General features: G+C 41.9%; 1 protein-coding gene across 1 annotated transcript; it reads left to right on the forward strand.

The window, feature by feature from the left end:
• Window positions 1-12,363: 12,363 nt before the first annotated feature.
• Window positions 12,364-14,680, forward strand: LOC104114103 (uncharacterized). Its single transcript, XM_009624470.4, has 2 exons — window positions 12,364-13,415; window positions 13,891-14,680. The coding sequence occupies exons 1-2, from the start codon at window positions 12,452-12,454 to the stop codon at window positions 14,433-14,435; spliced, it is 1,509 nt and encodes a 502-aa protein (XP_009622765.1). The 5' UTR covers window positions 12,364-12,451; the 3' UTR covers window positions 14,436-14,680.
• Window positions 14,681-27,820: the final 13,140 nt, after the last annotated feature.

The raw sequence follows: 27,820 nt of genomic DNA on the forward strand, positions 1-27,820 counted from the left end.
CTAGATAACTCGAGTATTGTTGTCTCTGACCACCTCAAAATTCACCAGAAGAACTCGAATATCTCGCTCTATTACTCTGTACCCTACCATGCTCACGATTGTCCCTCTGCTTCTGCTTACGCTCCTCTATACCCTGAGCGTATGCTTGAATACGAGAAATATCCATGCCCGGCTGAAGTGAGACCGACATACAGTCATTAAGCAGGTGCGACTCCAACCCCATCACGAACCGGTGAACCCGATCCTCCATCCTATCTACAATAGTGGGAGCACACCTAGACAAAGAATCACATTGAAGGATGTACTCCCAAACACTTATATTACCCTGCCGAAGGGACAAGAACCTATCAACTATGTCCCATCTAAGTTCTGGTGGAAGATAATGACGAAGAAAAGCCTATGTAAACTCCTGCCATACCGTTGGAGGGGCATCCTCACCTATGGACAACTCCTAAGACTTGTACCAATTAACTACGACATCCCGAAGTCTATAGGAAGCTAGCTCAACTGACTCAGTCGCAGTGGCTTTCATTACCCTCAAAGTCCTTTGCATCCTATCGATAAATACCTCAGGGTGCTCGTTTGGAACTGCTCCAGTGAATACTGGAGGGTCCAAATTAATGAAATCACGAACCCTCGCACTGATGGCTCTATCTGCATAACCAATACCTACTTCCTGATATCGAGATTGTGCGGCTACTAATCGAGTCAATAGCTGAATAACATCTCTCATCTCCTGACCTGGTGCATCTGGTTGAGGAGCTGGGTGTACAGGGTCAGGCGCTGGAGCTGGTGCCCCTCGGAGCTCCTCTGGAGAGGGCAGGGTATGTGAAGTCTGAGATGGAATCTTACTATGAGACTCTTCCCGAGCCTTGTAACTCGTGGCACTCGACTAGTAGTCTCATCAGCCACGGACTTGCCCTTTTGTGAGGTTGTAGCCTTCGAAGGGATCACTGAAAACATAACATATCATTAGGGAAACAAATCCTTATATCGCACGATCTAAGATAAGAATGGAGGATAACATCATATATGTCCTGTAGCCTTCTGTTTATAAATGTGGTGCATAAAACACTCATAAATAAAACTCTACTAGACATGGTCTATAGACAACCCTAGGACAGAACTGCTCTGATACCACTTTTGTCATGACCCAAACCGATGGGCCATGACGAGTGCCCGAGTCCTACCTGTCGAACACCCCTAAGCATGCGTCTAAGATATAAACATGAATTAAGGGTATGTCATGAATAAAATCTGTCAATAAACTGCTGAATTACGTGAATAACATACGCCAGGAAAACATGCCCAAAACTTATATGTGCATATACATGCGGAATATGGTAGGATGAGCCTACAAGGCTGCTATAGACAACTATATATCAAAACTAGAAGCCGACAAGGCCACATACTATCCAACTATACATGATTGTCTACAGACCCCTAATAGAGTGTAAAACTATACAAAGGATGGGACTCGGCCCCATCATACCCATATACGTATACAAATATATCGTACCAAAACCCGAAGCAACTCCGAATCAAATAGAGCACACCAACTCTCACTAATCAAGGATCCTAAGAAGGGGGGCTGTCAGCCTATCTACCGGAACTTGAGGGCATGAAACGCAGGCCCCAAGAAAAAGGGGCGTTAGTACGAATAATGTATCGAGTATGTAAGGCATGAAAATCAGTACATAGAAGTCCTAAAAAAAAGTGTGGAGTAAAGGAATCCGCCTGTAAGCCTAAATAACTTTGTGAATCCTGAAATATTTATAATGTCGTGCATATGCGTATAATGTCATATCATGTATAGGTATATGCGTACATAACGTCATCAAGCCTATGAGGGTATCCCATCATATCATCTCGGCCTCAGTGAGCGAAATCATCATATATAACATTTCCTCATACCCCATATATATATATATATATATATATATATATATATATATATATATATATATATATATATATATATATATATCGTGATCTAGTCATGGGTCAATGTACATGTATAAATGAATGTAATAAAAAGTAAGTCGATAAGAACTCTCGAAATGTCATAAAATCAATATACCTTCGGATAAATTCTATCAACTACATATTTGTTTGAGACCCGTGAAAAGAAGATATAATAATAAGACACATGGGGAATCCAGAACATAGTCACCCCCAGTGTTTCTATGAATAGAAGTATTTATGAAAGGTGTGTGTTTGCTCGTTTCATTTGTATCGTAGGGATCATGCCAAAAGGAAAGAAGGGATAGCCTTTACATACCTTACTTGATGAATTTATCAAACACTTTTACTTGAGCTTACCAAGAACAATTTTTGCTCCTTCTAAATCTTTGAACAAGAACCAAGCAATCCTTATGATCATGGCATATTTCATGTTGCTGAACACATGGAGTATCATGTTGTGTACGTTCTTGCTATGTTTCTAAAGTAAGAGAATCCCCAACAATAGAAGGAAAGATTGCAACATCCTTTCTATATCTAAAATTGCCAAAGAAGAATAAAATGAAGGCTTAAGGGATATGTCTTGCATTTTCACGTGTAAGCAAGGCACTTTAAGTGCTATGACTGATATATGCACATTGGTGCCACCCTTGGCCAAATTAATGCCATGTGGCAGCCCACTAAAGTTCCTCATCCACTTAATCCTATTTAATACCATAATTATTTCCTTAATCTCCCACATTATTCCCATAATTAATCAATTATTCATATAATTAATTCTAGCACACAATTTACTTAAATACTAATATACTTCATATACCTTACTATCATGGTCACATGGTATCTTGTTTGGCACTAGTCCATAAATAAAGGGTATTATAGCTTAGACCGTATTTTATCCCAAATTGACAAACTTCAACGAAACTCATTCTTTGATTTGTTTACCCTCTAATCTTCACGGCACGCACTTATCACATGTTATAAATAACATAAATACTTATAGCCTAAAAAATAATCTCATTCCCGAGCTTACGTATATTAACTTACGACGAAACTTTAACGTACGAAAACGCATAATGTAACAATGAATATCTCATAATCAACTTTGAGTAACAAGAAAACTACATACTCAATTAGCGAGGAACCTTCCATTTGATCTCATCTAGGAGAAAATCACAACACACAACATGCTCCTCACGCCAACGGGAAATATACACCTCGAACCGTGGTAGAAACCATTGAGAACCATTTGAAATCCATTTGCACATAACCCAGCTATCAAAATCGAATCCCTCTAACTCAACCAAGCCATACAGGTCGCCAAAACCCAAGAGCACTGCCACGAAACACCTGTAAAGGCTCATCACATCATAAAGAACTGATCATATCCATTACCGTGTTGATCCAAGCAATAACCAAATTGTCATATTTCTTTGAGTTCCTTTCGAATTACCCTCAAATGGACATTTCCCTTGCCAGAACACCACGATCCTTAATCAAAACTCACACCATGAGATCCTAGCATAAAATCACACCGCCTTAAGGCCTATAAGTAGTTGTATTCCTTATTAAGCACCTTAAAAGTACCACAACCAAGACACCCACTATAAAGAGACCTTCTGTGAATCTAAAGTCGTTTCCTTCACATTCCCAATACTAAAATGTAAAATCCATAATTATATAGAAATATCACAAGTCTCGACACCATCTGATGCAAGTCTTAGATTCTAGCCATATACAAGTCCGGAAAATTCTCAATTTTCACATATAAATCTTAAATCCATTAGAACCTTCTCGAGAGTCATCCACTCTGCTCAAATCTCAATTGCATCGCCCAAACGGGTCGAACGACCTATGCCTCATTAGCACAACAACACCTAAAGAGCTAACCTAGCCTTAATGCAACCAAGCAATGTCCTACTCTATGCGCACTATGTTTTCCACATTAACAACTCAATCCTTCCATGATCCTCATATACCCATAAAGTGTGACATAACCCGTATCCAGAAATTCCCTTACTCGAGTCATCCTCGATTTCAACCTCCGTAAGACACATCTGATTCATAAGTATGCCTCTAGTCGAAACCAGCAAAACACATTACCAGGCAATCAAATTGGTGATAGCAGACTCCCCCACTTAGCTCAATGCCTTAGAATAGAACATCTGATAACTCACCATACCCACACTTCATTACTGCCATAATACCCTCAGGGAGATTCAACTAAATCCTTCATAAGCTCATATAACACAAACTATATAGTACATCAAATCATCTACTAAGCTCACATACATCCACATAACGATCAGGTCAACTTTCTCAACCGAGTTCAAATTCAAATCTCAACACACATACCCCACTGGTAGCAAGGAGACTCTTCACACAAAATTATAAGGATCACACCTTCGTAGATTACTCCGCATGAGATAACTCATCTACTTAGCCTCAAATTGGCATCCTGCTATACCATTTCGCAGCCATGATTACTACGCCATCACTTAAACTTCCTAAGTCTGAACTAGCAACAAGACATAAAAATCTACTTCGTTCCTCAATTAAACAACATGAAAGATCCGTCAACACACTCATCACTCGAGACTATACGTCGCATCAAGACAGAAATCAAGCACCCAATAACCCTTTTTACATATCAAGCATAAACAAGAGCCCCCAAGGACTCACAAGGGACACCCAGGAAATGAGCAAATAGAGATGAAACATATGAATATGCATACCCTAGATTAAATAGTACCAAAGCATCCCTACCGCAGACAAAAATAATACATGTGATCACGACATCTGAGGCCACTATATCTGGTCTGGCCGGAAAAGCATAGAACCTACCTGGAGTGCCGCTTGACTAGCCTCTATATATCTGGCCTCCACCTCTAGGACGGCCCCTACCCACCTGCCCTTCTCCTCTAGGCAGTCGGACGACTGGTGCTAAAATTATAGGCCGATGACCCAGATGTACTGCCTTTCCCCGAAGTTTGGGGTAAAATATCTTCATGTGGCCAGGATCACCGCACTTGTAAAAACCCCTCGGAACTGTGGACTGCTAACCCTTAAGTCTGACCCTGATGGCTTGAATACCCACTGGAGGAACCCTGAATAGCTGGTGGGCGGTAGGAGCCCTCTGGCATGGCACTGAAATAGGGCCACACTGGAGAACCCTGAGAAGGCGGTAGTGCTGGATATATGGACCTGCTAGGCTGACCTCTCCTAAACAGGCCTCTGCCACCGGACGGAGCACCACTGAACCCTCTAGAATAACTAAATTGATTGTCTTGAGGCATCTACTATTGGCTCCGCTAATGAACACCCTCGATCCTTCGAGCTATCTCCACAACTAGCTCGTAATAAGTCCCCATCTCATCATCTTGTGCCATAATGGCCTGAATACTAGAGTGTAAACCCGTAACGAACCTCTGCACTCTCTCTACGTCGGTAAGAAGTATCATAAGTGCATGGTGAGACAACTCCAAGAATCTCGCCTCATAGTCGGTCACGGACATTTGACCCTGCTCGAGCTTCTCAAACTGAAACTACAACTCTTCCCTCTAAGAGGGTGGAATATACCTATCCAGAAATATACATGTGAACTGGTCCCAAGTCAAGGGAGGAGAACCTACTGGTCTGCCGAGAAGATAGGAGTGCCACCGTCTATGGGCCCTTCCCTCCAGCTGAAAGGTGGTAAAGTCCACCCCCTGGGACTCCAATATACTCATGTTGTGTATTCTATCCCTGGACCGATCAATAAAGTCCTAAGGGTCCTCATGCCGCTCACCTCCAAAGATAGGAGGATGTAGCCTGGTCCATATGTCCAATAGATTTTGCGGCTCACCGGCCACAGCTGGTCTGGGCTCAGGTATAGCTGTTGTAACTGGCTGAGCTCCGCCCACAGGTAGTGCGCCCAAGGTCTGATATACGACACGGGTATTCCGTGGAGCCTGAGTGGTAGGGGTCTGTTCTTCCCTCCCGCCTGAGATGTGGCTGGGTCTGCTGGAAATAAACCAGCCTTAGTCTTAGAATCCATGAACTACAACATACGACCCATGACCTCCTGGAATCTCGGTGCATATATAAAATCCACTAGGGTCGGCTCTACTGCAGGCACCTTGTCCTACTCCTCAATAATAGGGTCCTCTACCGGATCCACTGGTGACACAACCGTAGAAACTCTAGTACATCCTCGTCCTCTACAACGAGTTGGACCCTTCCTTCGTCCTCTGCCCCGGCCTCTAGCAATAGGGGGAGCACCTCCTCTGTGATCGGGTACATCTTCCATGCGCGTTCTCACCATCTGTGAGAGAATAAGAGAAAGATACTTAGCACAACATCAACTGCACGATAGGAGATGAAGAAAGAGCAGTTTCCTAACACCCTATAGCCTCTCGAAGATAAGTACGGACGTCTCTGCACCGATCCGCAAGACTCTATTAGGCCTACTCATAACTTGTGAGACCTACGTGAACCTAGTGCTCTGATATCATGTTGTCACAACCCAATTTCTCCTATGGGTCGTGATGGCTCCCAACGTTGTTGCTAGGCAAACCAACAGTGAACTAGCCATGTGTTTATTTCTTTTGACAATTTTGAAATAGTTTATTTTTATTTATTAAGTAAGTAAGAGGTGAAAGATTTTAATAAAATAAAGTATAAACAAATATAAGAACAAGTGTAGTGAAATAAATACTCAAAATCCATCGAAAGTCTACTAGTATATTTTTTTAAGACCTGGTGTCACAAGTGTATGAGCTACTAGTAGAATATACAAAGCACTAACTATTGTCTAAAATAGAGTAGACAGAAAATAAATGCAAAAGAGAGACTCCGGGTGTTGCCGAATGGACTCGGGAAGCAGTTCACCACTAAGTCTCAAAATATCAGGGGTGCGCACCGGGATGACTGCCAGATGCACCTGCCTCAGATCCTGCACGATTAGTGCAGAAGTGTAGCGTGATTACATAAACAACATGTACCCAGTAAGTATCCAATCTAACCTCGAAGAAGTGTGACGAGGGGTCGACATCGACACTTACTATGTGCCAACAATAAAATTCAGAAATTCTAAACAAATATGAGACATAGAAATAATAACAATAACACAATGTCAAATGGTTAATAAATGACCCATTAACTGAAAATAAATTCCATAATCTCTAGCCAACATCTATTAACCCCAAATCAATTTTTGTCATTAAATAAATTATAAGTTGTCGAACCATAAAGTTATATCAAGTGTAATTAGGCTCCGAGTATTATCACACATGATTTATGCCGAGGTTGTACGGCCCGATCCAAAAATATACCGTGTGCACTATCGAGGGTCGGAACGAAGCATAGATGCATCTATTACACTGTCGAGGCAAACGGCCCGCTCCCATGAGAATAGAGAAGTTTACCTCGCTCCCGGAAGTACTTGCGACGCGAGAGGACATGGATTTCTCAGAGATATTAAATATTCATCAATTCTTCCCCAATATAAGAATTCTAAACTGGAAGTTTTCAACTTTAAAATCTTTGGTCTCAGCCCTATTCAAGATAATTAATATCCATAACAAATATGACCGTACAATTAAAGCATGATGTAAATCTAAGACAACCTGGATATCTCATGAAGTATAGCTACACAGGGACTCTCATCACCAAGTCCGTACGTAGCTCCCCACACAAACAACTCATAACAAAATACACCTAAGTGGATGGATTCTCTCTTACAAGGTTAGGCAAGAGACTTACCTCGTTATCAAGCTCACTTCCAGCCCACAAATTTGTTCTAAAGCCACAACTCGGTGCCGAACAATCTGAAACTAGTCAAATATTATATAAATTAGTCAATACATGTTCAAAAGTTCATAATTTAACTATAAGAGTAATTACCCAACCCAAATTGAAAGATTACTAAAATTTACCCCCGGGCCCACATGCCCGGATTCCTAAATTGTTTGAAGATAGTTGTTACCCATAACCTCACGAACTCAAATATATAATTTGGACCCAATTTCATAATTATTTTCGCGGTTAAATCCCATTTTTATCAAAACCTAGGTTTTTCAACTAAACCCATACTTTTCACAATTTTACATGTTAAAATCTACCCATAATTAATGTATTTAACTTACATTGGGTAGGAATTACTTACCTTCAATAGCTAGGTTAAAATCCCCCTCTAAGAAGCTCCAAAAAGCGCCCAAAAAGTGAAATAAATGAACCAAAATTGCCTAAGTCCCATATTATATAGACCTTACTGCATCCAGCGTTTTCGCTTCTACGGACCATGGGGTGCATCTACGGTGCAGCACCTGGAGAAAATCCATCGCAGGTGCAGTCCTAGCCCAGGCTGGCTATCTCCGCTTCTGCAGAAAGTGGAGCGCACCTGGGGTCCAGGCCTGGCCTTTTTCATTGCAGAAGCGAGGCCGCTTTTGCAGAAGTTCCTCCACTTCTGCGGGCCACTGGCCACTCGCCCAAAATCGCTTCTGCGGCCAAAAGCTCGCAGGTGCGGGCACACCAGAACCGGTGCACCAGCAGCCCCTTTCAAGCTCAATCTCGATTCGTTCATCGTCCGAGTAGCACCCGAGACCTTGTCCAAACATACCAAAACGTTTGTTAACATAAGACGGACTCGCTCGAACCCTCGGAATGTGTAAAACATCATTAAAACTAAGAAACACAACCCAAAACAAAATAGAATCAACTTATGAACTTCAAGTTCTTCCAACTTAATACGAACGCGCCGAATCATACTTAAAATACTCGGAATGACACCAAATTTTGCGTGCAAGTCTTAAATCACCATACAGAGCTATTCCTAGGCTTAGAATTCTAAACGGACCTCGATAATATCAAAAACTACTTCAAATCAAATTTAAAGAACTGTAAAACCTTCAATAAGACAACTTTCAACTTTAGGTGCCGAAACGCTCCCGAGTCATCCAAAACCCGATCCGAACACACCCCAAAGTCCAAAATCATCATACGAACCTATTGGGACTGTCAAATCCCTGTTTCGGGGTCGGTTACTACAAATATTGAACCAAGTCAAACTTAACCCTTTTAAGCCAATAACAAGGAACTAAGTGTTCTGATTTCAACCTGAACCCTTTCAAACCCGAATTAACCATTCTTGCAAGTCACAAAACAGTAAAAGTACATACGAGGGTCTTATTTAGGGGAACAGGGATCTAAAAAGTAAAACGACTGATCGGGTCGTTATAAAATAAGTCTCTTTTGGACATGGATAGATTAATGAAGTGTTATTCAGATGTGCCTTATTTATTTTTGGGATATTTCCTAAAAACTGCAAAATACATTCTGAATTTAGTTCATGTGACATCTATAAAACTGTGGACTGAATGTAAGCTCAGTCTGTGGCATGTTGAGATATAGGATTGTCCAGCACATGTGTTGAAAGGAAAGCGGATATGTAAGTTGGATCTAAGAATGGAGAGGTGCATGTTTATTGAATATTCAAGAAAACGAATGGAGGTTTATTTTATTGTCCTAAAGAAAATAAGGCAATTGTTAAAACAAATATATTTTTCTAGATAAGGATTGTTCAATAAACCATGTTTCTAGAAGTAAACTATTTTTACAGGAACTAGGCAAAGAAATAACTAGATGTTCAAGAACATCAAAACCCGCACATCGGAATTGACGTTCCATTGCATTTAAGTAGTAGGGGAACGTTAATAGATAGAATATGCCTTTATCGAGTGGGAGTGATATTTGAACAATGAACACTATAGTAAGAACTCGTTAATACTTCAATACAGTAAGGTAATGAAGGTAATATTAGTAGTACTTCGTCGTAGTAGGAGAATACTAAGGAAAATCATAGTTAGGTATACACTCTTGGGATAGTTTCGGTAACAGGATCCCTGAAGAGTTTAATATCAAACTAGATAGTTACGACATAGCACTACTGTACAAAGATTGCATCATAAAATAACTTGGCAAGATTCTTTAACAAAATCTTATTTGGTGAAGACTTTTAATAGTCATGTAAAAGAATGCGTGAGAAAGTTGTAGATGCATGGTTATGAGTCTAAGTAGGAGATTGTTGGGGCATATACTATTAACCATGAGTTTAGATATATTATATTCTAATAATTATTATGGTTAAAAGTCTAAGTGGGAGATTGTTGGGACATATACTATTAACCATGATATAGTATTTATTATGGAATAATTATTTATTCAGTTTTAATACAATTTTAAATAGATCATATATTAGTCTGTGTCATTTGTTTATATAGTAGATGATTTAGTGTATAGAGTTTAGCTTATACACGGAAGATTAAATCATCGATTCTTATAAGTATAAAGTTTCAGTCCACAATCTAATGATGGAATTGGACAAACCATTATGGATGATTGTAGCACAAGATTAAATATAATTTATCTTGATTATGGGAATGGTTTAATTCCAACTTCTTGTGCTAGTACATTTTGTATGTATTGAGCCAACCAAGTATAGATAAGTATTTTATACTAACTTAATAAAATAAACTCTCTAGCCATTACATGTACCTATACTCTTAATCTTGATATTATTATTATTATTAGTTGTGTATATTATTATTGTTTTGATTTATTAAAATGCGAGATTCTTTTGTGGGTCAATATGCCTGATAAATTAGATAATAATAATGTACATTGGAGAAATAATAGTTAGTTGATAGAATACACGTCTCGGTTTAGAGATTGATGATACACCTTTATGAAAGTTTATAAGTTTTCATGTGTAAACCCGGCCGGTGGATTTGTATCCGACATATGAAATACGTTAAGCGAAAGTCTAAAGGAAATAATCAATAAATTAAATCTTCAGTAATTTAATTTAATTGATTAGTATCTGAATCTTAACATGAGAAGTTAAATAAGATTTAATGAATGAATTTTGAAATTGAATAAGGAGTGCAATTACGAATTTTTAGTGGAATAGTTCGTAATTAATTATGGTGGATATTAATTTCAAAAATTATAAATTAAATTCATAATTGGAAGTCTTGTTAATTAAATTATGTAATCCCTATTGTGCCTAAATAATAAAAAATAAAGGAATCCTTTTCTTTGTGGAAAAGAAAACCCAACAGGTTTTAAAAAAGGGTTTTAACCCTTAAAACTTGTGCTATAAATATATAAGGTTTTTCACATAGAGGAAAAAGGCAGGTGGCCGAATTTTCAGCCTTTTTCCTAGAAAATTTTGCCCACACGAAATTACCATTTTCGGATATTATTTGGGTAACACAGTAGAAAACCGTAGAACGTTCGGAGATCGTAATCGAGCGGGTGGTAGAGATTTCATTGATCTGCTATGGAATTGGAGACTCACGTGATAGATGAGCTTTGTTCACACTTCAAGAGGTAACCCGTGAAATCCCGTTTATACTAGTTGTCTAGATTACATGTGATTTTGATACTGAAATTGCTTCCGCTGCTTATAATAATCCATCATGGGTGGCCCAGTTATTAATGATGGACCAACAGAGCCTTCACTATTAAATTTACTAGTATTAGTACCCGTACAATGCACAAACATAAACCATGTCAAATGCTAATTTAGGTTATTCAAATTAAGTAGAAATAACCTAAATTTTTAACTTTTCAGATAATAATTATATTTAATCATTGGATATTAATTAAGAAGTGGGACATGAAACTATTTTTCACATCTTGTAGTGGATCACCTATTTTTTCCTATATTTGTAACATTAGTACTTGCATCTCATTTCAATCTTAATTGGTTTCCATCATAAATTAAATTTGATTTGTCTTAATCTTTATTAGATTTATCCAAAAATATATTTAGATTTTATCCTAAAAAAGCGTCAAGATAATTTTTTTCAATACGCCACTTGACTTAATATCAAGCTTGAATACCCTATTTTTAATATAAAATATATAGATTTTAGCAGTTTGATTTGTAACATATGGAATTTGCATGAACAAGGACAAAATGACATAGGTGGCGCGGCATAATCTTTTAAAACTAAATTTACTAATATAACCAGAATCGTACACTTCAATAAGATATACTAGCATTATTGAGTACTCTAAAAACTTAGCTTATGGTAGTACACGATTAATTAACATGTCCTATATAAACAAATACACTTATGTGCCAAACAAGTCCTAATTAGAAAGAAATTTAAAAATAGTAGAAGAGTATATTAACAACAGCTTAATGTGCATTTGTGAGATAGTCCGTTTCTTGTTCTTTTAATTTGAAGAAGAACCTTAGTATTATGCGGAAAACAATCGTTGTTCAATTATACTTACCCTACGGTGTTGACTTTATAGCCGTAAAATTACGAAAATTTTGTTTTACGCTCCATTCTTCAGTAAATATCTCCAGAACACCCATATAAAATTTATCATTCTTCTCATTTAAAGCAACATTTTATTTTTCGTCAACACTCAAAAAGGAATCAATTTTTACTTCACTTTTTAATATACTACTTTTGTTTTCATTGTCCAAATAATAATGGACGCCCTTTTTGCAAAGGGAAAGGAATTTCTCAGTTCCAAAGATGACAAAGAAAATCCCGACCACCGTGACAAGGAAACCTCCGATGATGATCACCGTGAAAAGAGAACTTCCGTCCACCGTGGTGGTGGCGCCAAGACAGCACACAATGACACAGAAACTTCCGATGATGATCACGGTGAAAAGAAAACTTCCGGCCTCCGTGCAGGTGGCAAGACCCCCGCACACAATGACGATACAGAAACTTCCGATGACCACCATGAAAAGAAAACTTCCGGCACCCGTGCAGGTGGCAAGACCGCCGCACACAATGACGATACAGAAACTTCCGATGACCACCATGAAAAGAAAACTTCCGGCACCCGTGCAGGTGGAAAGACCGCCGCCGCAAGCGGCGGTGCTGCTGCTCATAATCCCAACGAGCACAAAAAGCCAACAAACTCTGAGCTGATGGCTAGCGCAAAGCTGATAGCTGATGCCGCACAAGCCAAATTAGGTGGCGGTGGCGGTGGCGGCGCACAAAAAGAATTTGACAATGCAAAGCTTGCCGGAGCTGCCGCTGACATTCTTAGCGCCGCCTCACATTACGGGAAATTTGGGGAAGAAGGAATCGGAAAGTATATCGGACAAGCTGAAGATTATCTTCACGGTTATGAGCTCAAAAATTCCAAAGCCAACAAAGCTGCTGGCACCGGCACCGGTCCCACATCCAAAAAAGGTTCTAGTACTGCAGCGCACAAGGACGACAATTCCAGAAATGATGATGATGGGCACGGAGAGCATAAACGGATGCCAAAGAAACAATCCGGTGAACATTATGACCATGAACGTTCAGAGGATCGTGATCATTCCGGAGGTGGACATGGCGAACATATGAAGAAAGCTGAAGGGAGGTTGAAGAAAAAATTTGGTGATAACTCCGAACATGAACGTTTAGAGAAAGATGATTATCATGCTGGAGGTGAGTATGTTGAATTGTTACAGAGATCTCTAATTATTTATTTATACTACTTGCGTTCTAGTTTATGTAAATCTTTTCGGAGGAGTAGGACAGTACAATTATTTTCGGGCGTGAATTGGGACATACAATTTTAAAACATATATATAAAATCGATATATATGAAAATTATCTATAAAAAGTCATAACAGTTAGCCATTCAAATTATTTAAAAAGTATTTGCAAAAAAATTAGGTACTAAATAAAACCTCTTCCCGTAATAGTATCACGAAGACAGAAAGAGAGTATTATTCTTCAACATACCTAGTTCTTTATTTTATTGACCAAAAAATTGAATAGGAGTATAACCTTTTTTTCAAGTAGCGGTGAGATATGAACCAAGGAGTTATACACTACAACATTCATTAAATTGTGTAACAATCTTATCTAAATATTAATTTTTAACTACTTTACTTCATTAATTATTTTGTCTCAATAGGGTACGACGAGCATACGACTAAGAGCAAAGGGATGTCCAAGAAACAATCTGGTGGTGACCATGAACGTTCAGAGGAAGTTGATGATGATGATCACTCCGGAGGTGGGCACGGCGAACATATGAAAAAAGCTGAAGGGAGGTTGAAGAAAAAGTTTGGTGACAACTCCGAACATGAACGTTCAGAAGAAGATGATGGTAGTTCAGGAGGTGGATATGGCGAGTATCTGAAAAAAGCTCAAGGAATGCTTAAGAAAAAGTCCGGTGACGATGATGGTTCAGAGAAAGGTGACGGTGAATCCGAGGGAGGGTACGGTGAGTATATCAAGAAAGCTCAAGGAATGCTTAAGAAAAAATCAGGTGACGAAGATGGTCCAGAGAAGGATGATGGAGATTCCGGAGGTGGGTTCGGCGGGGTCATGAAAGTGGCTCAAGGTATGTTTAAAAAAGATTCCAACGACGGCGATCGTAGCCCCACCGGAGATTCTACAGATGAAGGTGATAAAAAAGGAGACCTCTTTAAAATGGCTGGAAGTTTCTTCAAGTAATAAGAATTAAAAAGCATTTGATCAATTCTTCTCACTTCGTGGGATTACGGTTAGTTTGCTATTGTTGTAGCTATATATAGTTCGATGTCAATTGTAATAACGGAAACATGTATCGGGTGGCTCGGAGCTGCCATGCAATAATATATGTCAAGTAGAATAGATCAATGTACAATTTTTGATTAGCTTCAAATTTTCTTTGGGGTGTAAACTTAAATGAATTAACTATCTCACACTTTTTAATTTCATCTTTCATGAAAAATTCTAGTAGATTATTTGATCTTATTTGTAACAACCCGGTCGATCGTTTTGAGAGTAATAGCCCCGATCTCCTATTAACTGCTTTCCCTGTATCTATTTCTGCTATTGTGACTTGACGGAAGGTTTCGTTTTGGTTTTTGGAGTGTTTTGGGACACTTAGTCCCTAAAACGGAAGCTTAATTCTTAGGATTTTGACCGTAGTCGGAACTGTGTGAAGACGACTTCGGAATGGAGTTATGTTGGTTCCGTTAGCTCAGTTGGGTGATTTTGGACATAGGGGCGTGTCCGGATTATATTTTGGAGGTCTGTAGCTCATTTAGGCTTGAAATGGCAAAAGTCAAATTTTTGGAGATTATGACCGGTAGTGTGATACCGGGGTCAGATTCCGATTCCGAAAGTTAGAGTAGGTCCGTAATGTTGAATATGACTTGTGTACAAAATTTGGGGTCAATCGGACGTGGTTTGGTTGGTTTCGGCATCGGTGTCGAATTTGGAAGTTTCAAGTTCTTTAAGTTTGAATCGGAGGATGATTTGTGATTTTAGCGTTGTTTGATGTGGTTTGAGGATTTGACTAAGTTCGTATGGTGTATTAGGACTTGTTGGTATATTTGGTTGAGGTCCCGAGGACCTCGGGTGTGTTTCGGATGCTCAACGGATCATTTTTGAACTTAGAGAAGTGGCAGATATCTAGTGTTTTATTGCAGAAAAATCCTTCATCGCGTTCGCGAGAGGTGCCTCGCGATCGCGTAGAGCATCTGGGAAAGGCAGCTAAGTTGTTCTTCGCGTTCACGATGTTGTTCCCGCGTTCGCGAAGGTGTGGGACCTTAAGCCTACGCATTCACGATATGGTCCTCGTGTTCGCGAAGAGGTTCTCGTGTTCGCGAAGGGTCCGTCAGTGGAAGGTACGCGTTCGCGAGAGGCCCCTCGCGTTTGCGAAAGAGGAATTTTGGTCTAGTGGAAGATTGTTCATCGCAATCGTGATGTCGCGTTCGCGATCGTGATGTCGCGTTCGCGAAAAAGAACATAGCTGGGCAGAATTTAAGGCTCAAAAATGAGGGTTGAGTTCATAACACAAAAATTTGATTGAGAGCTCGGTAGAAGGCGAAATTTGGAGAGATTTTCGGAGGAAGTTTGTGGGTAATGATTCCTAACTCCTTTGTGGATATATTCCACTAATCTATGCTTGAATTCATCATTTAATTTCGGATTTGGGGTGAAAATTTTGAGAAAACTTCTTAGGCCGGATTTTGGGGTTTTGATCGAGATTTTGGTATCGGATTTGAGTAATTTTGGTACGAGTGAATGGGTGTTCGTATTTTGTGACTTTTACCCGATTCCGAGACATGGGTCCCACGAGCAATTTTTGAATAAATTTTAGAATTTTTGTTAAAGTGTTGATCTCATTAATTAGGTGAGTCTATCATGGTTGTATTTATGATATGTAATTGCTTTTGGCTAGATTTGGGCCATTCGGAGTCGAATATTCGTGGAAAAGGCATTGTGACCGATTGATTGAGCTTGGTTCGAGGTAAGTTGCTTGCCTAACTTTGTGTGGGAGAAATCTCCTTAAGATTTGGAACCATTGTGATATGTGAGCGCCGTGTACGTGAGGTGACGAGTACGTACACGGGCTAGTTGTGGAAAAACCCGATTTTCTTACTGAGCAGCAACCTGTTTTCCTTTTATTTTGAGTTATACCATTTTAATGAGTATTAATCTATTTTCATTCTTAATTGAGTTATTCCAATATGTGTAGCTATCGTATTTAGTCTAATATAGCATGTCTATATGTCTTAATTGCTTATGTGAACTCTGTGTAGCATGCTTAGTGAATTTCCTGCTTCTTCCTTGACTGGTCTTTAGTCTAAATCGTAAGCTTTTATGATGTAGTTGTATTTCTATTTTTGCGCTGCATATTTACTTTGGGACTACGGAACGGTATTCCGGGAGATCCTCCTGTACTGCATATTTACTTTGGGACTACGGAACGGTATTCTGGGAGATCCCCCTGTATTGCATATTTACTTTGGGACTACGGAATGGTATTCCGGGAGATCCCACTGTGTTGCATATTTACTTTGGGACTACGGAATGGTATTTCGGGAGATCCCCTTACATATTTACGTTTGGGACTACGAGGCGGTATCTCGGGAGATCCCCTGTTGTTATCTTTGTGTATTGAACTGTTACCTTCTATAAATTCTTTCTTGTTAAATTTCAGTCTTTATTTTACTGCGATATTTCATTTTTGCCTTTCTTTGTGATCATATTCCAGTAGGGCCCGAACCTGACCTCGTCACTACTCTACTGAGGTTAGGCTTGGCACTTACTAGGTATCGATTGTGGTGTACTCATGCTACTCTTCTGCACATATTTTTCGTATGGAGATCCAGGTGCTCCTTATCATCCACACTATCACTGAGCCGGGATAGCTTTGGAGACTTCAAGGTATATCTGCCGCGTCCGCAGACCTCGGAGTCCCCTTCTACTCTTCCTCATGTCCATTATCTTCTGTATTTTGCCTTTGTTAGACTCTGATGTATATAGACACTAGACTTTCCTTCTGTAGTTTGTGATTCACGACGTTCCGGGTTTTGGGATTTCTGTGTATTTTGAATAGTTGGTCATTGTACATGCCAGGCAGCATGGTACCCAGGCTCTACATATTCCTATGTGTCCTCTTATTTTGCCCCGTATTTGGGCGTATCGCGGGATTCTTTGAGTTCCCCTATTTATGTGTCTACTCATGTGGGAGATTCTCTTGTTGTGGACTGCGTGTATCGGTCGTTTTTGATTGCTCTTAGTAGTTTTGAGACCAGAGCCGATTTATTATTGCTCAGCATGGTGGACTTTGATATTATTTTGGGCATAGACTGGTTGTCTCCCCATTATGCTATTCTTGATTGTCACGCTAAAACTGTGACGTTGGCTACGGCAGGATTACCGCGATTAAAGTGAAGAGGTACCTTAGAGTATACTCCCAGCAGAGTTATTTTATTTCTTAAAGCTCAACGAATGGTTGAGAAGGGGTGTGACGCATATCTAGCTTATATGGGAGATGTCAGTATTGATACCCCTACAGTTGAGTCAGCTCCTGTCTTATTTGTGAAAAAAAAGGATGGTTCTATGCGGATGTGTATTGATTACCACCAGTTGAACAAAGTTACAGTGAAGAACATGTATTCATTGCTTCGTATTGATGATTTATTTTATCAGTTACAGGGTGCCAGGGTGTTTTCCAAGATTGATTTACGTTCCGGCTATCATCTGTTGAAGATTCGGGAGCCAGATATCTCGAAGACTAGCTTTAGGACTCAGTATGGTCACTACGAGTTTCTTGTGATGTCTTTTGGGCTGACCAATGCCCCAACAGCTTTTATGCACTTGATGCACAGTGTGTTCCGGCCTTATCTTGACTCATTCGTCATTGTGTTTATTGACGACATTCTGGTATACTCCCAGACTCGGGAGGATCATGAGCAGCACCTGAGGACTGCGATTCAGACCTTGAGATAAAAGAAGTTATATGCAAAATTTTCAAAGTGTGAATTTTGGCTAGACTCGGTGGGATTCTTGGGTCATATAGTATCGAGTTATGGGATCCAGGTGGATCCAAAGAAGATTGAAGCAGTGTCAGATATGTGTGCCCAATGTAGATGGTTTGCGTGAGTTGATTCTCCAGGAGGCTCACAGTTCGCGGTACTCTATTCATTCGGGTACCGCAAAGATGTATCAAGACTTGAGACAGCATTACTGGTGGAGGAGAATGAAGAAGGACATAGTAGAATATGTAGCTCGATGTCTGAAGTGCCAGCAGGTAAAGTATGAGCATCAGCGGCCAGGTGGATTGCTTCAGAAGTTAGAGATTCTGGAGTGGAAATGGGAGCGGATCACTATGGATTTCGTTTTTGAACTCCCACAGACTCAGTAGAAGTTTGATGTAGTTCGGGTGATTGTAGATAGGCTAACCAAATCAGCTCATTTAATTCTTGTGATGACTACCTATTCTTCCGAGCAGCTAGCTCGAATCTACATCCGTGAGATCGTCAGGCTTCATGGCGTATCAGTATCTATTATCTCTGACCGGGGTACGCAGTTTACATCACGGTTCTAGAGAGCTGTATAGCATGAGTTGGGTACTCGGGTTGAGTTGAGCACATCATTTCACCCTCATACGGACGGGCAGTCCGAGCGCACTATTCAGATATTAAAGGATATGCTCTGTGCATATGTGATAGATTTTGGGGGTACTTGGGACCAGTTCTTGCCACTCGCGGAGTTTGCTTACAACAACAGTTATCAGTCCAGCATTCAGATGGCACCATATGAGGCTCTGTATGGTAGGCGGTGTCGGTCTCCGGTGGGTTGGTTCGAGCCGGGCGAGGCCAGATTATTGGGTACGGACTTGGTTCAGGATGCCTTGGAAAAGGTTAAGGTGATTCAGGATAGACTTTGCACAGCCCAGTCCAGACAGAAGAGTTACGCGGACTGAAAGGTTCGCGATGTTGTATTCACGGTTGGAGAGCGGGTCTTGCTCCGGGTTTCGCCTATGAAGGGCGTTATGAGATTCGGAAAGAAGGGCAAGCTGAGCCCAAGGTTCATTGGTCCTTTTGAGGTGTTGCGGCATGTTGGGGAGGTTGCTTATGAGCTTGCCTTACCTCCCAGTCTAGCAGGAGTCCATCCGGTATTTCATGTTTAGATGCTCCGAAAGTATCGCGGTGATCCGTCTCACGTATTGGATTTCAGCTTAGTCCAATTGGACAAGGATCTATCTTATGTTGAAGAGCCAGTGGCTATTTTAGACAGGCAGGTCAGAAAGCTAAGGTCAAAGAACATTGCTTCCGTGAAGGTTAAGTGGAGGGGACAGCTGGTCGCGGAAGCGACTTGGGAGACTGAGCAGGATATGCGCAGCCGTTATCCTCATCTTTTCACGACTTCAGGTATGTCTCTATGCTCGTTCGAGGACGAACGATTGTTTTAAGAGGGGGAGGATGTAACGACCCGACCGGTCGTTTTGAGAGTAATATCCCTGATCCCCTATTAACTGCTTTCCCCGTATCTATTTCTGCTATTGTAACTTGACAGAAGGTTTCGTTTTGGTTTTTGGGGTGTTTTGGGATACTTAGTCCCTAAAACGGAAGCTTAAGTCTTAGGATTTTGACCGTAGTCAGAACTATATGAAGATGACTCCGGAATGGAGTTTTGTCGGTTTCGTTAGCCCCGTTGGGTGATTTTGGACTTAGGGGCGTGTACGGATTGTGTTTTAGAGGTCTGTAGCTCATTTAGGCTTGAAATGGCGAAAGTCAAATTTTTGGAGATTTTGACCGGTAGTGGCTTTTTTGATACCGGGGTCGGATTCCAATTTCGGAAGTTGGAGGAGGTCCGCAATGTTGAATATGACTAGTGTGCAAAATTTGGGGTCAATCGGACGTGGTTTGGTTGGTTTCGGCATCCGTTGTCGAATTTGGAAGTTTCAAGTTCTTTAAGTTTGAATCGGAGGACGATTTGTGATTTTAGCGTTGTTTGATGTGGTTTGAGGATTCGACTAAGTTCGTATGGTGTTTTAAGTCTTGTTGGTATGTTTGGTTGAGGTCCCGGGGACCTCGGGAGTGTTTCGGATGCTCAACAGGTCATTTTTGGACTTAGAAAAGTGGCAAATTTCTGGTGTTTTATTGCAGAAAAATCCTTCATTGCATTCGCGAGAGGTGCCTCACGATCGCGTAGAGCATCTGGGAAAGGCAGCTAAGTTGTTCTTAGCGTTCGCGATATTGTTCCCGCGTTCGCAAAGGTGTGGGACCTTAAGCCTACGCGTTCACGATATGGTCCTCGCGTTCGCGTAGAGGAATGAGGCTGAGGGAGCTTCGGGCATTAAGCCTACGCGTTCGCGAAGAGGTTCCCGCGTTCGCGAAGGGTCCGTCAGTGGAAAGTAAACGTTCGCCAGAGGCCCCTCGCATTCGCGAAGGAGGAATTTTGGGCTAGTAGAAGATTGTTCATCGCGTTCGCGATCGTGATGTCACGTTCGCGAAGAAGAACGCACCTGGACAGAATTTAAGGTTCAAAAACAAGGGTTGAGTTCATAACACAAAAATTTGATTGAGAGCTCGGTAGAAGGCGAAATTTGGAGAGATTTTCGGAGGAAGTTTATGAGTAATGATTCCTAACTCCTTTGTGGATATATTCTAGTAATCTATGCTTGAATTCATCATTTAATTTCGGATTTGAGGTGAAAACTTTGAGAAAAATTGAGAAAAGTTCTTAGGCCGAATTTTGGGGTTTTGATCAAGATTTTAGTATCGGATTTGAGTAATTTTGGTACGAGTGAACTCGTGAGTGAATGGGTATTTGTATTTTGTGACTTTTACCTGATTCTGAGACATGGGCCCCACGGGTGAGTTTTGAATAAATTTTGGAATTTTGGTTAAAGTGTTGATAACATTAATTAGATGAGTCTATCATGGTTGTATTTATGATATGTAATTGCTTTTGGCTATATTTGGGCTATTCAGAGTCGAATATTCGTGGAAAGGGCATTGTGACCGATTGATTGAGCTTCGTTTGAGGTAAGTGGCTTGTCTAACTTTGTGTGGGGGAAATCCCCTTAAGATTTGGAACTATTGTGATATGTGAGCGCCGTGTACGTGAGGTGACGAGTAGGTATACGGGCTAGTTGTGAAAAAATTCGATTTGCTTACTGAGCAGCAATCTGTTTTCCTTTTATTTTGAGTTATACCATTTTAATGTGTATTAATCTATTTTCATTCTTAATTGAGTTATTCCAATATGTGTAGCTATCTTGTTTAGTCTAATACAGCATGTCTACGTGTCTTAATTGCTTATGTGAACTCTGTGCAGCATGCTTAGTGAATTTCCTGCTTATTCCTTGACTGGTCTTTAGTCTAAATCGTAAGCTTTTATGATGTAGTTGTATTTCTATTTTTGCGTTGTGTACTTTGGGACTACAGAATGATATTCCGGGAGATCCTCTTATACTACATATTTACTTTGGGACTACAAAACGGTATTCCGGGAGATCCCCCTGTACTGCATATTTACTTTGGGACTACGAAACGGTATTCCGGGAGATCCCCCTTTCTTGCATATTTACTTTGGGACTACGGAATGGTATTTCGGGAGATCCCCCTGCACATTTACGTTTGGGACTACGAGACGGTATCCCTGGAGATCCCATGTTGTTATCTCTGTGTATTGAGCTGTTACCTTCTATAATTTCTTTCTTGTTAAATTTCAGTCTTTATTTTACTGAGATATTTCATTTTTGCCTTGCTTTATTATCATATTCCAGTAGGGCCCGGACCTGACCTCGTCACTACTCTACCGAGATTAGGCTTGGCACTTACTGGGTACCGATTGTGGTGTACTCATGCTACTCTTCTGCACATATTTTTCATGTGCAGATCCAGGTGCTCCTGATCAGCCGTACTATCAGTGAGCCGGGACAGCTTTGGAGAATTCAAGGTATATCTGCCGCGTCCACAGACCTCGGAGTCCCCTTCTACTCTTCCTCATGTCCATTATTTTCTATATTTTTTCTTTGTTAGACTCTGATGTATAGAGACACTAGACTTTCCTTCTGTAGTTTGTGATTCACGATGTTCCGATTTTGGGATTTTTGTGTATTTTGATTAGTTGGTTAATGTACATGCCAGGCGGCATGGTACCCAGTTAGGTTGTTACTGCTACAGTTAGTTGTTAAATTTATGTTTTCATTTCATTATTCTACAAATATTAGGCTTACCTAGTCGTAGAGACTAGGTGCCGTCACGATATCATACGGAGGGAAAATTGGGTCGTGATAAGTTGGTATCAGAGCTCTAGGTTCATAGGTGTCGTGAGTCAGAAGCCGGTTTATTAGAGTCTCGCGGATCGGTACAGAGACGTCTGTACTTATCTTCAGGAGGCTATGGAACTGCTAGGAAAATTTCACTACTTTGATTCCTTGTCATACGAAAATTGTCGACTTCAAAAATACTAAACTTCTGTATTTTATTCTCTCACAGATGGTGAGGACACGTACAAGCATATCAGATGACCAGGCACTCGCGCCCCTTGCTAGAGCCGCGAGAGGCCGAGGCCGGGGTAGAGGCTGAAGACGTCTACGTGGTGCAGCCAGAGCACCCGCACGAGCTGCTACAGAGGAGCCCCCAGTATTTCCAGCTGGAGGGCAGACACTTGAGGTACCTGTTTCTGCACCAGCCCTCCAGGAGACTCTAGCCCAGTTTCTAAGCATGTTCAGCACCCTAGCTCAGACTGGTTTGATTCCACTTGCTCCTGCCACATCTCAGGCTGGGGGAGGAGCACAGACTCCCATCGCCGGTACTCCAGAGCAGTGGGTTCAGGTCAACAAGGTTCTAGATATTGTACCAATGCAGCCGGTAGCTCCAGCTCATCCCGAGGTTAGAGCAGCGGCTTCTGAGGTGGAGCAGCTCAGACTTGAGAGGTACAAGAAGTACCACCTACCTACCTTCAGCGGATTGGATACAGATAATGCTTAGGGTTTTTTGGAGGAGTGTCATCGTATTCTCCATACTATGGGCGTAGCGGAGACGAGCGGGGTTTCTTTTACTACATTCCAGCTTAGAGGAGCAGCCTATCAGCGGTGGCGTGCTTATGAGTTGAGTAGTCCGGCTGAGGCAGCTTCACTTATATGGACTCAGTTCTCGGACATGTTTTTGAGAGAGTATGTCCCTCAGAGCCTCAGGGACTCATGGCGCACGGAGTTTGAGCAGCTGCGTCAGGGATCTATGACTGTGTCAGAGTATGCAGTTCGCTTCAGTGATTTGGCCCGACATGCACCGGCCTTGGTTTCCATAGTTTGAGAGAGAGTTCGATGCTTTATTGAGGGACTCCACCTCAGCATCCGGATTCGTATGGACAGGGAGTTGGAGATGAAATTTCTTATCAACAGGTTGTGAGTATCGCCAGAAGATTGGAGGGCATGCTTACCCGGGATAGAGAGGAGAGAGAGGCTAAGAGGTCTCGAGAGACTGGTTCTTATTCTGGTGCTCGTGCCCCAGCAGCTCGCCATTGTAGGGGTTATGTGAGTCGCCCCGTCCATTCAGCTCTTCCAGCCTCCAGCGGTATTCCGGTCCCTTCTAGGCCCCAAGAGCCTTATTATGCACCGCCAGTATCTAGTGTGCCTCCTGCATGGGGTGTTCCTAGCGACCAGTCCAGCATACCTGACCCTAGCCAGCCACAACAGCCACTCCCTCCCAGAGCTTGTTTTGAGTGTGGCGACACTCGCTATATGGTGAGGGATTACCCCAGATTTAGGAGGGGTGCACCTCTACCGACTTCTCAGCCACAGCGTGCTCCACCGGGTCCTCAGTCTATGATTACAGCACCAGCTGTCACCCCACCTGCTCAGCCAGCCCGAGGTAGAGGTCGAGGAGGTAGAGGTCACCCTAAAGGGGGAGGCCAGGCCAGATATTATGCCCTTCCTGCTCGTACAGAGGCAGTCGCTTCTGATTCTATCATTACAGGTATTGTTCCAGTCTGTCATAGAGATGCGTCGGTATTATTTGACCCAGGCTCTACATATTCCTATGTGTCCTCTTATTTTGCCCCGTATTTGGGCGTATTGCGGGATTCTTTGAGTTCCCCTATTTATGTGTCTACTCCTGTGGGAGATTCTCTTATTGTGGACCATGTGTATCGGTCATGTTTGATTGCTCTTAATAGTTTTGAGACCGGAGCCGATTCACTATTGCTCAACATGGTGGACTTTGATATTATTTTGGGCATGGACTGGTTGTCGCTCCATTATGCTATTCTTGATTGTCACACAAAAACTGTGACGTTGGCTATGCCAGGATTACTGTGATTAGAGTGGAAAGGTACCTTAGAGTATACTCCCAGTAGAGTTATTTCATTTCTTGAAGCTCAATGAATGGTTGAGAAGGGGTGTGACGCATATCTAGCTTATGTGGGAGATATCAGTATTGATACGCCTACAGTTGAGTCAGTCCCAGTAGTGAGGGATTTTCCAGATGTATTTCCAGCTGATCTTCCGGGCATGTCGCCCGACAGAGATATTGACTTTGGCATTGATCTGTTGCCGGGCACACAGCCCATCTCTATTCCCTTGTACCGTATGGCTCCTCCTGAGTTGAAGGAGTTGAAGGAGCAGTTACATGAGTTGCTTGATAAGGGCTTCATTCATCCCAGTGTGTCATTTGGGGTGCTCCTGTCTTATTTGTGAAAAAGAAGGATGGTTCTATACGGATGTGTATTGATTACCGCCAGTTGAACAAAGTTACAGTGAAGAACAGGTATTCATTGCTTCGTATGACTTATTTCATCAGTTACAGGGTGGCAGGGTGTTTTCCAAAATTGATTTACGTTCCGGCTATCATCTATTGAAGATACGGGATCCAGATATCCCAAAGACTGGCTTCAGGACTCGGTATGATCACTACGAGTTCCTTGTGATGTCTTTTGGGGTGACCAATGCCCCAACAGCTTTTATGCACTTGATGCACAGTGTGTTCCGACCTTATCTTGACTCATTCGTCATTATGTTTATTGACGACATTCTAGTATACTCCCAGACTCGGGAGGATCAAGAGCAGCACCTGAGGACTGCGATTCAGACCTTGAGAAAAAAGAAGTTATATGCAAAATTTTCAAAGTGTGAATTTTGGCTAGACTCGGTGGCATTCTTGGGTCATATAGTATCGAGTGATAGGATCCAAGTGGATCCGAAGAATATTGAAGCAGTGCAAAGTTGGCCCAGACCGACCTCAGCTACAGAGATCCAGAGTTTTCTTGGTTTGGCGGGGTATTACCGTCGATTTGTAGAGGGTTTCTCATCTATTGCAGCTCCTGTGACTAGGCTGACCCAGAAGGGTGCTCCATTCAGGTGGACAGAGGAGTGTGAGGAGAGCTTTCAGAAACTCAAGACAGCTTTGACTGCAGCCCCAGTATTGGTATTGCCTTCAGGTTCGGGGCCTTATACAGTTTATTGTGATGCGTAACGAGTTGGCCTCGGCACGGTGTTGATGCAGGACGGTAGGGTGATTGCCTACGCGTCCAGACCGCTGAAGGTTCATGAAAAGAACTATCATGTCCATGACCTTGAGCTAGCAGCTATTGTTCATGCCTTGAAGATTTGAAGGCAATATTTGTACGGTGTCCATTGTGAGATCTATACTGATTACCGGAGTTTATAGCATTTGTTCAAGCAGAAAGATCTTAATTTACGTTAGAGAAGGTAGTTAGAGCTGCTTAAGGATTATGACATCACCATATTGTACCATCCTGGGAAGACCAATGTGGTAGCCGATGCTTTGAGTCGTTGGGCAGAGAGTTTGAGGAGTTTAGCATATCTACCAGCAGCAGAGAGGCCTATGGCATTGGATGTTCAGGCCTTAGCCAACCAGTTTGTGAGATTGGATATTTCTGAGCCAAGTCGAGTATTGACTTGTGTGATCTCCCGGTCTTCTCTTTATGATCGTATCAGGGAGCATCAATATGATGACCCCCATCTGCTCGTCCTTCAGGACAGGGTTTGGCGAGGTGATTCTAGAGATGTGACTATTGGTGATGACGGCGTGTTGAGGATGCGGGGCCGGATATGTGTGCCCAATGTAGATGGTTTGCGTGAGTTGATTCTCCAGGAGGCTCACAGTTTGCGGTACTCTATTCATCCGGAAAGATGTATCACGACTTGAGACAGCATTACTGGTGGAGGAGAATGAAGAAGGACATAGTATAATATGTAGCTCGATGTCTGAATTGCCAGCAGGTAAAGTATGAGCATCAGCGGCCAGGTGGATTGCTTCAGAAGTTAGAGATTCCGGAGTGGAAATGGGAGCGGATCACTATTGATTTCGTTTTTGGACTCCCACAGACTCAGCGGAAGTTTGATGCAGTTTGGGTGATTGTAGATAGGCTGACCAAGTCAGCTCATTTCATTCCTGTGATGACTACCTATTCTTCCGAGCAGCTAGCTCGAATCTACATCCGTGAGATCGTCAGGTTTCATGGCGTACCGGTATCTATTATCTCTGACTAGGGTACGCAATTTACATCACAGTTCTGGAGAGCTGTATAGCATGAGTTGGGTACTCGGGTTGAGTTGAGCACATCATTTCACCCTCATATGGACGGGCAGTCCGAGCGCACTATTAAGATATTAGAGGATATGCTCCATGCATATGTGATAGATTTTGGGGGTGCTTGGGACCAGTTCTTGCCACTCGCAGAGTTTGCTTACAACAACAGTTATCAGTCCAGCATTCATATGGCACCATATGAGGCTCTGTATGGTAGGCGGTGTCGGTCTCCGGTGGGTTGGTTCGAGCCGAGCGAGGCCAGATTATTGGGTATGGACTTGGTTCAGGATGCCTTGGAAAATGTTAAGGTGATTCAAGATAGACTTCGCATAGCCCAGTCCAGACAGAAGAGTTACGCGGACCGAAAGGTTCGCGATGTTGCATTCATGGTTGGAGAGCGGGTCTTGCTCCGGGTTTCGCCTATGAAGGGCGTTATAAGATTCGAAAAGAAGGGCAAGCTGAGCCCAAGGTTCATTGGTCCTTTTGAGGTGTTGCGGCGTGTTGGGAAGGTTTCTTATGACTTGCCTTACCTCCCAGCCTAGCAGGAGTCCATCCGGTATTTCATGTTTAGATGCTCCGGAAGTATCACGGTGATCCGGCTCACGTATTGGATTTCAGCTCAGTCCAATTGGACAAGAATCTATCTTATGTTGAAGAGCCAGTGGCTATTTTAGACAGGCAGGTCAGAAAGCTAAGGTCAAAGAACATTGCTTCTGTGAAGGTTCAGTGGAGGGGACATCCGGTCGAGAAAGCGACTTGGGAGACCGAGTAGGATATGCGCAGCCGTTATCCTCATCTTTTTACCACTTCAGGTATGTCTCTATGCTCATTCAAGGACGAACGATTGTTTTAAGAGGGGGAGGATGTAACGACCCGGTCGGTCATTTTGAGAGTAATAGCCCCGATCCCCTATTAACTGCTTTCCCCGTATCTATTTCTGCTATTGTGACCTGACGGAAGGTTTTGTTTTGGTTTTTGGAGTGTTTTGGGATACTTAGTCCCTAAAACGGAAGCTTAAGTCTTAGAATTTTGACCGTAGTCGAAACTATATGA

Source organism: Nicotiana tomentosiformis, chromosome 10 (assembly GCF_000390325.3).
Source record: "Nicotiana tomentosiformis chromosome 10, ASM39032v3, whole genome shotgun sequence".
NCBI classification, from domain to species: Eukaryota; Viridiplantae; Streptophyta; class Magnoliopsida; order Solanales; family Solanaceae; genus Nicotiana; species Nicotiana tomentosiformis.

Coding starts and splice junctions, on each gene's coding strand:
- LOC104114103 (XM_009624470.4), top strand. CDS start 12,452: ATGGACGCCCTTTTTGCAAAGGGAAAGGAATTTCTCAGTTCCAAAGAT. Junction 13,416..13,890: donor AGATGATTATCATGCTGGAG/GTGAGTATGTTG, acceptor TTGTCTCAATAG/GGTACGACGAGCATACGACT.